This window comes from Pieris rapae, chromosome 12, assembly GCF_905147795.1.
Source record: "Pieris rapae chromosome 12, ilPieRapa1.1, whole genome shotgun sequence".
In the NCBI taxonomy this organism is placed as follows: domain Eukaryota; kingdom Metazoa; phylum Arthropoda; class Insecta; order Lepidoptera; family Pieridae; genus Pieris; species Pieris rapae.
This window is the reverse complement of record NC_059520.1, coordinates 5,143,297-5,155,968: the sequence shown is the minus strand read 5'-3', so window position 1 is coordinate 5,155,968 and position 12,672 is coordinate 5,143,297. Positions and strand designations below refer to the sequence as shown.

The window sequence follows — 12,672 nt, the reverse complement described above, 5'->3', positions numbered from 1 at the left end:
CCGGTTTCCTAACAACGATTACCTTCACCGTTACAAGTTCTAAAGTCGATTAGTGCCTAGCCGAGGCTTGAACACATAACCTCAGGGTCAGTAGCAGGCAAATTTAAACCAACATTGCACAATTTGACTTAAAAAAAAATTAAAAGTTCAATTTATATTCAACAATGCATCAAAACCGTGTCAAAAAGTCAATTTTCCATTTATTTCGCATTTACCGTTAAATCAAACAGTGTTATTTTTTATCGTTAAATTGAGGGTTCAAAATCAAAATCCAATATTGACAAGTGGGTATATGCAAAAACTTTTGACAGATTGACCTTTAAAGTCATATTTGTTTCATAGTGAAATTTCTACATGGTTTTTAGTTTGAATGTGATTTAATACTAGTTTAAGTAAATAGTGAATACAAAATGTAAGTACTACCATTAATATAGGATTCAGTTGTGTGTAGCAAGGTTATATTATATTTATATATAATGTTACTTATTTATTTGACTGAATTGTCGTATAAATGCGATAACCTATTTTTGAATCGATATTTTCCGTATGGATTTTACTTATTATTTATTTAAAAGAAAATTACTAAAATTTGTCCATCTTTTCGCATAATTTTACTAAGTTCCATGATATAATAAAATAAAATTATACTCAATAAGACGGTTCATCTGTAAACACATATTCATTCATACATATCAGCAAGCCGATGCAAAAAACCTGTTATAGATGACAATTCTTATTCAAATAACCGTGTCTATCTATTATTTATTAATTTTATTTATAATTAAGTATGACTAAGACTGATGTCATGAATTTAATTAACGTTTAAAAGTAACAAGTTGTTCTAAGATGCCTAATATATTGCCGAGATTTGAATGAATGAAAAGCACGAAGAAATCTTTCGATACCGTCTACTAACAATATGTAATTCATTGGTTATGAGGTCTTGCAAGACAACGTAACAATTTGACAGACAGCTAAGTAGGTCAACGCGGCGCGGGCGCCTTCGTGAAAGGGACTGCATTTAATTAATTTATACCCCTTTGAGTTATACATCTCTTGGGACGCTCGCATATCAGATGCTCTAGTAAAATCACGAATAGTTAAAATTTTCATTACTACTATACGGTAATAATTTTTATTATTAGCTATAAAGCCGTCTGCATTATTAGTTGCATAAGTAGAATCAAAGGTTAACCGAATAAAACCAAGAATACAACAAGAAAAAAATCCCTGTTAGGTTAATTGGCGAATATCAATTAGCATCTGATCCATCTGCTTAACCCCTATCTAGAAAGCGATGGCAGTGCTTGAACCTTAGTTCAGACACAATAAATACGACGATTTCAGACTACATTTATTTGTTATGTATGAAGAACTATCGAAACTATACTGTGGGTATACATTATTGGTTTTATTTTTATGTAATTTTAGGAATATTAATTACTCCTGCCATACTGTAGTCACAATTATTTCGTCAGATACCTCAATTATTGTATTACTGTACAGGTCTTTAAATAAGACTTTGACATACATAATTTTAATTACCTTTTATAATGAAACCCCACAGGAATTCCACTAATGGAAAACTGTTAATTTTTTAAATTCAACGCCCATGTTACACGATGATAGTTAAGCGGTTAAAGTTTTGTACGGCCCCGCACGCTATCGAATTATATTAAAATCATTAGCACGACATCAGAACTTAGTAGACTAATATCTTGCTTTCCTTGCTACTAAATTAATCTAATAGAATACAATTATTTTATATTACTCCTAGGAAGAATATATTGTACGTATTTGAGCAGAAAACATCGTCTTTTATTATTACTTCGGTAAACCATAAAATTATCTTATTAAGCATGTATCCTTATCAAAGTAAAGGTCAATCATTAATTTATATAATGTATTATGGTGAATTTCGGTCGGACGAGATCAAAAAAGTAGCCAGCCCAAACTGGAAACAGACTGCACAGGACAGAGACAAATGGGCATCTTTGGAGGAGGCCTTCACCCAATAATGGGGTTCCTACAAATTATATTATTTAAGTATCTAAAATCTAACCAAGCTAGCTAATAATACAATAAAATAATGTAATAGTAAATATTATCTAGTAGTAAATATGATATATATAGTAGCAAATATTATATAAGAAGTATATTAATAACAATAAATAAAGTATTAATTTTAATTAGATAAGTAAGCGTTTGGAGATGGGCCAATGTAAAAAGTTATATTTGTAGGAAATAAAAAGGCTTTTTTATTTTATTTATTTATTTATTTATTATGGTGAATTTCAGGTTGGCGGCAGCGCAGGAGGCGGCGGGCGCGCAGGGACGCGCGGCGCCAGCTGATACGATGGGCGGCGCCCACCAGCCCGCTACTCCGGGGCCAAGCTCGCTTTTTATATTCTCCGACGAAAATCCTATACGGAGGTGAGTTTCAAAGACTAATAACGTAATAATGTTTGGTTTTATAGAATAGGGAGCAAACGGGCAGGAAGCTCACCTGATGTTAAGTGATACCGCCGCCCATGGACACTCTCGATGCTAGAGGGCTCGCGAGTGCGTTGCCGGACTTTTAAGAATTTGTACGCTCTTTTCTAGAAGGACCCTAAGTCGAATTGGTTCGGAAATACTTCAGTACGCAGCTAGTTAGTTAATATTTAAGTAGTAACTAACCTTAATATTCCTAGGTGACCTAAGTTTAATAGTCATCATTATCGTTTGTTAAAGATCTTGGGAATAACACTTAGAATAGTTGTGACATAATCAGGATGTATAAGATGATAATGATATTTACTTAGAACCTAACAAAACATTTTCAATGTAAAAAATGTACATTCCTTCAAGTGTCTATACTATGAATCTCCAACTAGAATGTTTCAAATGTTTTCAAAGTTGAGCTAAACTTTCGCTCCGCTAAAATAAATATTTAATAGCCTGGTTCTTGCAGCTGTTCCGAGATTAACATTACATACCGCACAGTGGATATTAATGCATGTTACATAATTAACACGTCTCGTTTCCCATTTATTTTGCATCACAAAGGTAAACCTTTGTGCTTATATCCTTGTAGCTCATTTACTTACGTATTTTTTTATTAATACTATAACCGGCGTCTATAGTGCGCGTCATCCAGCCGTCTCGTGCATTGTTACATTTCCTTGTTTCTTAAGACTATCTTTAAAGTCACTTATGACAAGGATTCGATACCTTACGTCTTCTGATTATAAGGAACAGAAGTTCAACTTGTCTATAAAACAAAACTTTACGCAGAAGTCCCCACGTATTTATACGAGTAGAATCGTTTTCTTGTTAAATGAAATTACAAGGAAACAAAAAATACATCATCCTAATAGAATTATCGTAAACTAAGATAATCCACAAAAAATCTTACAGTATCAAGTCGTCAAAAATGTTCTAGTATAGTTCTGTATAAATTGTAATCGTTGCGGCATTGTTTAATTAGTAAAAATCTATAATTTTATTTATAAAATAGCCTGTTTATTCAATAGCTAAAATTGATATGACAATATAAGGGTCCTAGAAGTAAGCTATCTTGATCTAATTTATAATTTTAAATATTATCTTAATAACCACCTGGTATTAGAAAATGAAGCGGGTCAAGTGGTATAAAATAAGTAATTTATGCAACGAGGCCAAACTGAGTAGACCCTAACATAACTATTCATAAACCTCGAAGATACATTATAATAATAAAATAGTGAACAAGATGTATATTTTTACATGCAAAAGGTACAGGTACCTGCACCAGAAAAATTCTCTAGTCAAAGTCAAATCGAGTGAGAACTACAATATCCAATACTAATAATCCAGTGGTGCTATAACCCTAAATGGATCTTGGTTTCTGATTCCATACGTTTCTTCGTTAATTTATTATTTTGATTCGTAGGTTTAAGATATTCCGGTTTCCTCAGGAAATTGGTTTTGCACACATAACACAAGTATCATTTTTAGATTTTGTTCATGATTAAGAGCCAAAACCATCACTAAAACAAGATTCTGCAATTTCAATCTAATACGTTTTTTATTGTTTATTTATAAAGCATAAAATAACGCTCGGCACACTGGTACATAACAAGAAAAGCAACGTACGATATTTAATGTGACAAGGATTGTTCAGGACTTATAGTCAATAAAACCTTACATGAAGAGATAAAAAAATTACACGATAAAAACTAAAGGACAATCGATTTTAAAGTGAGAATCGACTATGGACCTAGCTCGTTTAATACTTTCTGTTAAAAAATACTTTACAATTTATTTGATAATATCTTAATATTGCTTGAACCATCACGTGATGGCAATTGTAAGAATATTGTTGTTTTGTGTAGTTTATTATTGTTACAACTGTAACTCTTGGCGAATAAATTACTGTGCTTTAAAATTATTCACTAGCTTATATTATTAATTATGCCCCGTAATTAGTGAGATACATAATTCAGCTTATCATTCATCTTCGATGTTATAATTGAATGAATAGAGCCAGCCCGTGTCAATATGAAGGATGCAATTATACTTCGCATTCAGGAAATGATATTCAATTATAACGGAACGCGAGGTATTTGTTGATTTAAATATTACAGCGAAATAATAATGTTAGCTATGTCCAAAAGTTCATTTATACACACATACATTCATTTATATATTTAAGTAAAGCATCAGTAAGAGGCTTTACGTAAATAAATTAATTTTATAAAATTATAAAACGTGTTTTCAGGTATACAAAGTTCATTATCGAGTGGCCACCCTTTGAGTACGCGGTGCTGCTTACCATCATCGCCAACTGTGTGGTGCTGGCGTTGGAGGAGCATCTGCCGAACGGCGATAAGACCATCTTAGCACAGAATCTGGTAGGGAATTAATTCATTTTTAATACATTAATTTCAAATGGATTTCTGATAAATAAACCCTATATCAGATACTGAAATATTTTCTTGAAACTTAAAAATGTTACACTTTTGTTAATTCTATGATATAATTCAAATGTATAGTTTGTAGCGGGTACATGTAAATCAATTTACTTCGAATTTAATTCTAATGCAACGCAGCGTTTACAGTATACCTATAACTTATTTTCGTAACGGTCGTGTTTAGTTGATATTCCAAATTATTTTATCAGTCTGTTATTTTATTGTACAGACGCCACATTAGTTTTATCAGACAATCAAATATCGATATTGCATATGATAACGCATTCGCGGGCAAAGGGAAGTGATTTTTAACTTCATTATTATTACGCTTATGTATTTCACGACTTAAGGCAAAGTAGGGGCAATTTAAATATACAAATATTTATGTATGAATATTTTCTTTGTTACAGGAAAAGACCGAGGCGTACTTTTTAGGGATATTTTGTGTAGAAGCCTCGTTAAAAATTTTAGCCTTAGGTTTTGTTTTACACAGAGGATCGTATCTTAGAAACGTTTGGAACATAATGGATTTTTTCGTTGTAGTAACTGGGTAAGTCTATTTTTCATTATCCGTATCACTCATGTAAGCATGTGTAATTACGAGGTACATTGAATTTTGCTACAAAATTTAGGTGCCAAAAGGCGATACCGAACCGAATTGGCGCAATAAAGTAAATAAATTAGGTAAGGATGGGTGAACCAATCTAAATGTTGAATAACAAAAACTAGGTCGATGACGATTTTCGCCGAATACAACGTGGACGTTGATCTCCGGATGCTACGCTCGTTCAGAGTGCTGCGCCCTCTGAAGCTCGTCTCGCGGATACCAAGTAATTCACAGTAATTGGCGAAAAGTTCACATATAAATTATTGTTCCTATTGTTCTAGTGTTTCCGCTAGTTTTTCGATTACGAACTCTTTGATGTAGTCAACGCTAGATTTGAAATAGAACTTTTAACTTTTTTAGCGACGAATGTAGCGCTCCTGCCGTTTGCAAGATTTAAACAATTGTTCTAATAAATATTTAGATGCGTGGTTTTAAACTTGTGAGTTTTGGACGATGCTAAATGTACTTCAAATGTGTCTAATAAATGTTGCATAATAGAAGATATGTGTTCGTAGGTGTTACAGATTAAAGCTAATATGTAAGAATTTAGATATAACACGAAATATAGGTGTATACATGTAACGCATTTAGTTTAAACGTTTGTAAAAAATAAAGTGTTTAGCTAAATAATAAATATGTAACTAGCTATACGATAGACCGTAGAGTTGTTTTATAGAGGAATGTGCTTGTTTCCTTTTTTAAATTCACTGAATGTGTTTTTGATTTTGCGCACTTCCGAGACGAAGACATATAAAAAGTTCTTTACGATGTAGCTTGTTGTCTTAGGTGACTAAACAAGCATATTCTTTGTAGTAATGTTATCGTTAAGTTAGCGGCTAGTACAGCTATAGTATGGAGTGCAATGTGTTTGGCAGTATCATCACGCAGATGCCGGAGGTGGCGCCCGAAGTCGACTTCCGGACCTTGCGTGCCATTAGGGTGCTGAGGCCCCTTAAATTAGTATCGGGCGTTCCTAGTGAGTTATAGTACATTTTTAGTTTAGCACCTCTAGCATCACTGGCACTAGTTGTTTGGATCTTTGCAAAATATTCTTAAATGCATATTTGTAACCATAAACTAATAAATTAATGATAATAAATCATGAATATTTTGCAAAATGTTGTTCATCACTCTTAGTTATTTTCCTGTAATGCTTTTATTTACTGTAAACATAAACTTAAGATAAATACTAAAACTCCCAAATTGGCTTCTTATTTAATTGGTCATCAAAGATAGATTCATCTAGTTCCAATTCAAAATTGTCTCAGTCGCGATCATATATCCCAATCATATATATTTGCAATTTGATTTGTTTTATTTTTATGTATTTTCTTCCGTGTGCAGGTCTACAAGTTGTATTGAAGTCCATCATCAAAGCAATGGCCCCGTTGCTACAAATCGGCCTTTTGGTGCTTTTTGCAATTGTCATATTCGCCATTATTGGTCTTGAATTTTACTCAGGGGCTTTACATAAGACTTGTTATAGTTTAGAGGATATAAGTAAGTGTTTTATTCATACGAGTATTACTTAGTAGCCGTTACACCCATAAACTTTTTACTACAGGCAAAATGTATCACGTTTTGCGAGCTTTACTGAACTTGTGAAACCCATTTATTATATTGGCAGATTTCATAAAATTCTTGTTATGATAATTGAAGTTGTACGCTGTAAACAAGTCGAATTTGTGTCGCGTTGTGTGCAGCCAACGTGGGTATGACCTACTTTGCAGCCACAATAAATTCAGTATTACTTCGATCCAGGCACCAACTTTAAGCTGTTACATTTATTAAAAAGTTTTTAATTATCCTTAATAACTTTGAATTTTTGTCTACTGCACTAATTGCTCAAGTCTTCGTCATTCGTTTCAAATTGTTACCTTACAAAGATATAAAAACATTAATATTACTGAATAGATTGAATAGATCCAATGAACTTTATATTTTAATTGAAGATATAAATTATTAAACAAACTTAACTGTCTTTGTTCTTGCTGCAAATATCGTTTTGCTGCTATGTTTCAAGGACTGTTTTCCTAATATTTAAGATGCATTAGATGAAACAAGTTAGTTTGGGACTACTGTGTGATTATTATAAATCTAACAAATTTAAAATCATTATAGATGAAATAGTAAATGATGGAGACACTCCAACACCATGCAATGCAGATAATGAGACACTTGCTCCGTACGGTGCGCATGTGTGTGCCTACGACAAAAGCACGTGTCTGGAGAAATGGGAAGGACCTAACAGAGGAATTACGTCCTTTGACAACATTGGATTCGCTATGCTTACTGTCTTCCAGTGTATTACTATGGAGGGATGGACAGCTATACTCTACTGGGTAATTTTTATATTTTAATCTGTTCTTTCTAGCAGTTAATGCATTTGACGAGGATATCCTCAAGAAATATAGTATACTGCTGTGAATATAATAAAAGGTTTTTATTAATTTAAGTGTCAATTAAGAACTCCGATATGCAGCTTCTTAATATAACATTGTTAGAACGGCGCCGTTTTGCTTAATACTACAAACCTAACTGTGTAATCAAATTACATCGAAATAATCAAATTCTGTTTGTTTCAGACGAATGACGCCTTAGGTAGCACATTTAACTGGATTTACTTTGTGCCTCTAATAGTATTGGGTTCATTCTTCATGCTCAACTTAGTTCTCGGTGTTCTTAGCGGGTGAGTTGTTTCCATAGTTAAACTCTGTACATTCTCATTTTTTACGTTGTTTCGTTTCGATTTTTGTTCAATTTTAAGTTTCTATTCAGAGAGTTCTCTAATGAAAGAACTCGAGTCGAACGTCGAGCTCAGTTTCAAAAGGAAAGAGCGAGGCAAATGTTTAACCAAGACTTCACGGGGTACATTAGCTGGATAACTGAAGCAGGTGTGACGTGTGATATAACGTGTATTTTGCTAATTATTGTGGTTAACATTTAGATACGTTCAACCCCCAACATCATCAAAGCTAATTTCGTTTCTTATTTGTGTGGTTTTTTCTTTGTTCTTCTGATTTATTCTTATGTATATTTTGTTATCATGTTTTACATTTCATTTCAATATAAGCATTATCCTACACTACATTGCTCCAGTAGAACTTGTATTAACGCTATTTTCCAGTGAGTTTGCTAAAGAAAGAGAGAAAGTAGAAAATAGACAAGAATTTCTTAAAATAAGAAGACAACAAATGCTGGAGAGAGAACTCAATGGTTACGTTGAGTGGATTTGTAAAGCAGGTAAGATTTTGTAGATTCTTAACCATTATGATTATTGGTTTTGGAACTTTAAAAATATTTCTTCCGTATTTTTCAGAGGAAGTAATATTAGCGGAAGAAAGAACAACAGAAGAAGAAAGAATGCATATTATAGAAGGTATACGATAAAACAATTTACATCTTCATTAATATGATTTATATCAATGTCTGTACCATTTTTTCGCATTTATATTTTTACAGCCCGAAGAAGAGCAGCAGCAAAAAAGAAGTTAAAGAACTTAGGGAAAAGTAAAAGCACAGATACAGAAGAGGAAGAACAGGATGAAGACTGTGGCGATGACGGTCAGTTAGCACATCATAATTTTTAAATTTATTTCGTGTTGTGTTAGATAATCATTTTAGTTTTATTTAGTTGAAACTATTAAAAACATTGTAGTAGCTAAAATTTTCTACAGTAATGAATTCTTTATTCTACATCTTACTAATATTATCAAAAAAGTAAGCTAACGATCGATCTATTGCTTTTAGTTACTGTAAATACTAATTCGGATTTCCCAAACTTTTTCAAACATTGGCTACATGTTGCATGTCGTATCTATCTCCAGTAACTAATTCTAAACACATCCCTCATGACGTCAATTCCTTACTGTAAATTATATGTTGGTTGTTTACAGTTCCAAAGAAAAAGCAAGGTATGGGATCAAGCGTGGCGCTGGTAGAATATTCCTTTTCATCTTCTACGTAGTATACATAGTTTAGACCTAGATGTAGGACAATAGTTTTCCCTCATGATACCTAGTACAAGTACCAGATTAATTTATTAGATATTTATTCCCTATACCAAATGTAATTAAGCCCTACCTTCCTTAGATCAAAGCTTAAAATAGCAAAAGTTTTAACTAAAAGTTACCCTAAAGCGTAACGCTTCCATTTCCCGAACATGATAGTTGTCTCGTGGGGGTAGTTGAATGAGATTTATACAAGTTTCAAATTGCAACGAATACTGAATTTAGATGTGTTTCAGCAAATGACCAATTACTCGCACTGGCCTGTATTCAGGCTTGATATCGAATATCTGAAACAAATGTACCAATACCTCAGCCAAAACTATAATGACTAGTTAAGTCTAGCTTAAATTAACACAAAATGTTAATTGTAGAACATATTTGGTATTCAAATTTATGGTTTGTAAACAAATTTGTGCTATTACAGGGTTCTTGAAAAGCAAAACAAGATCAGCAGGAAAATGCGCTGACTTCTGGAGGAAAGAAAAAAGATTTAGGTTTTGGATCCGACACACCGTCAAAACTCAGTGGTTTTACTGGTTCGTCATAGTTTTGGTGCTCTTTAATACGATATGTGTAGCGGTTGAGCACTATAGACAACCAAAGTGGCTTACTTCGTTTTTATGTAAGTACATACACTATTTTGCTCATTACGTATGACTACCCGTACGCATAGTCGTAACAAATAAAACTCGTTTACCTCTTAATAATTAATTGAATAAGAGCTGCATCGAAATACCTTTTTTAATTCACTGGTTAAATTTAGAACCTTACTGTCTTATAAGTGTACATTATGTTACCTATATGAATAAATGAATTTGACTTTGACTTGACTTTGACTATGAAGGGTACATATTATTATATTATATGCTTTATATTTATTGCTTTTTATTGATTGGTTATCTGTGATACTTACAGACTATGCCGAATTTGTGTTCTTGGGGCTGTTCATGATGGAAATGTGGATCAAAATGTATGCTCTCGGTCCACGAATTTACTTCGAATCATCGTTTAACCGCTTCGATTGCGTAGTCATATCTGGCTCCATATTCGAAGTGGTTTGGTCCGAAGTAAAGGGAGGCTCGTTTGGTCTGTCAGTTCTAAGGGCTCTTAGATTGTTAAGGATATTTAAGGTAATATTAGTATATTAATTAATTGAGTGAAGAAAAAATTAGTATTGTCAGATATATTTATAAACTTGTTTCAGGTCACAAAATACTGGTCATCTCTGAGAAACCTTGTGATATCTCTTCTAAATTCGATGAGATCCATTATCTCTCTATTGTTTCTTCTCTTCTTGTTCATTCTCATCTTCGCATTGTTGGGAATGCAGTTATTTGGCGGTCAATTTAATTTCGAGGAAGGCACGCCACCTACAAACTTCAATACATTTCCAATCGCATTACTTACCGTCTTCCAGGTTTGTACTAAATTAATACGTATTATGACAACTATATATTTGTATAAATATATGTTTTCTATTATTTATTTTAAGATCCTAACGGGGGAGGATTGGAATGAAGTTATGTATCACGGTATCCAATCCCAAGGTGGCATACAAAAAGGAATGTTGTATTCTTTATACTTTGTTATCCTCGTGCTATTTGGTAACTACACGTTGCTAAACGTGTTTCTTGCCATCGCTGTTGACAACTTGGCGAATGCACAGGTTGGTATTGTCATAATAAAGACAGGTTATATTTTAGCCGAGACGATTACATTAGGAATTTAAATAACATAAAATGAATGTTATCTTTGTTAAGAATATACATACGATAATGTTGTCGGCCAGAATATACCTACATTTTTCAGCACTGAAATGTTGAGTGTTTATCGTTTTTGCCCAATTGTTCATTTGTATGCCGCTTCTCGTGTAAATGTCGCGATATAATTTCAGGAATTGACAGCAGCTGAAGAAGAACAGGTCGAGGAAGACAAGGAGAAACAATCGCAGGTGCGTAAACCTTTGTGTATATTTTAATGCAAGCTTATTGCTTATGGAATTTTCCACATAGTTGTTGTATGACCGCGATCGTTGTTACAAAATTTTAAATTTACATACAACAACAACTTTTTCGGCTAATTAGGAATTGGAGAAAGAAATGGACGCTTTACACGCGATTGACGGAACTCCAAGTGGAGACAAACTTCCGGCATCAGCTAGGAAGGTAACAGAAGATGGTGCTAAGCAATGCTGTGCTTCAAGTGCTCATTGATTTATAAGACCTAAAATATTGTTGATAATTTTTTAAATCGAATAACAGTCATCATTAACCGTAATTTTTCTACTTTCAAAACTATGTCATAGAGCCGTTTTATATTATATTCATCATGCAATAAATATATATTCGTAGTCTGGTCACCACAATATTTTAGGTCCCACTTTCATTACTGGATCAATGTTGCTTCTGTGGGCGAACTGATATTAGGATTTCTAATATGATTTTAAAATTGAGTCTAGATCTAGATGTTTAATTTAATTGATTTAAGAAGTATTCATACAACGTTTTATTTGATTCGATATTTATTTAGATATTATTTGATAGTACATATCGTTTTCCATCTTTTTTGTTTTAGAGTTGCATGTTATATGAACATAGGAAAAATCTTAGCCGGAAATGTAGCGTCTGACGAGATTAATATTATTTTAATTAAATTATTGAACTGTACATATTGGAAGTAAACATAATGTTAATCAGGTTCCAAAAACTGAATAAAGTAAGCTTATTTATTTTATTGGAATTCAATTGTTTAGTGTATCTTCTCTTTTAGAAGGAAGAAAAGAAAGAGGATGAGGAAGTACCGGATGGACCAAAACCAATGCTGCCATATTCGTCCATGTTTATTTTGTCACCTACAAATCCGTAAGTGCAACAAAAAAGCGAATTAATAGAGCTATTTATATCTGGGTTAATCTTAAATTGTGTGTTTCAGAATAAGACGAGGCGCACACTGGATTGTAAATTTAAGATATTTTGATTTTTTTATCATGTTAGTTATATGTATGAGTTCTGTGGCGTTAGCAGCAGAGGACCCTGTAGTCGAAGATAGTGATAGGTAAGATTTTTTATAATAAGTTTTTAGTTAAACATCGTAATTATTTGACAAGTCCTATTAATGGTGG

The 12,672-nt window shown here is 32.9% G+C and overlaps 1 protein-coding gene across 4 annotated transcripts in view; it reads left to right on the top strand.

The window, feature by feature from the left end:
• The first annotated feature begins 357 nt into the window (after positions 1-357).
• Positions 358-12,672, top strand: part of LOC111001832 (voltage-dependent calcium channel type A subunit alpha-1) — a 33,181-nt gene continuing 20,866 nt past the window's right edge. The window contains exons 1-20 of one of the 4 annotated variants that reach the window (XM_045630309.1): positions 358-412; positions 2,299-2,433; positions 4,742-4,874; positions 5,345-5,484; positions 6,417-6,517; positions 6,886-7,041; positions 7,663-7,883; positions 8,127-8,230; positions 8,669-8,784; positions 8,861-8,920; positions 9,004-9,105; positions 9,438-9,455; positions 9,976-10,173; positions 10,467-10,681; positions 10,756-10,968; positions 11,044-11,217; positions 11,446-11,502; positions 11,636-11,716; positions 12,321-12,412; positions 12,483-12,605. In XM_045630309.1, the coding sequence (XP_045486265.1) occupies positions 411-412; positions 2,299-2,433; positions 4,742-4,874; positions 5,345-5,484; positions 6,417-6,517; positions 6,886-7,041; positions 7,663-7,883; positions 8,127-8,230; positions 8,669-8,784; positions 8,861-8,920; positions 9,004-9,105; positions 9,438-9,455; positions 9,976-10,173; positions 10,467-10,681; positions 10,756-10,968; positions 11,044-11,217; positions 11,446-11,502; positions 11,636-11,716; positions 12,321-12,412; positions 12,483-12,605 (2,441 nt within the window). In that variant the 5' untranslated portion in view covers positions 358-410. Of the gene's footprint in view, positions 413-2,284; positions 2,434-4,741; positions 4,875-5,344; positions 5,485-6,416; positions 6,518-6,885; positions 7,042-7,662; positions 7,884-8,126; positions 8,231-8,319; positions 8,436-8,668; positions 8,785-8,860; positions 8,921-9,003; positions 9,106-9,437; positions 9,456-9,975; positions 10,174-10,466; positions 10,682-10,755; positions 10,969-11,043; positions 11,218-11,445; positions 11,503-11,635; positions 11,717-12,320; positions 12,413-12,482; positions 12,606-12,672 lie in introns of those variants that run through there. The other 3 variants (XM_045630310.1, XM_045630312.1, XM_045630311.1) reach the window with 3 other exon arrangements.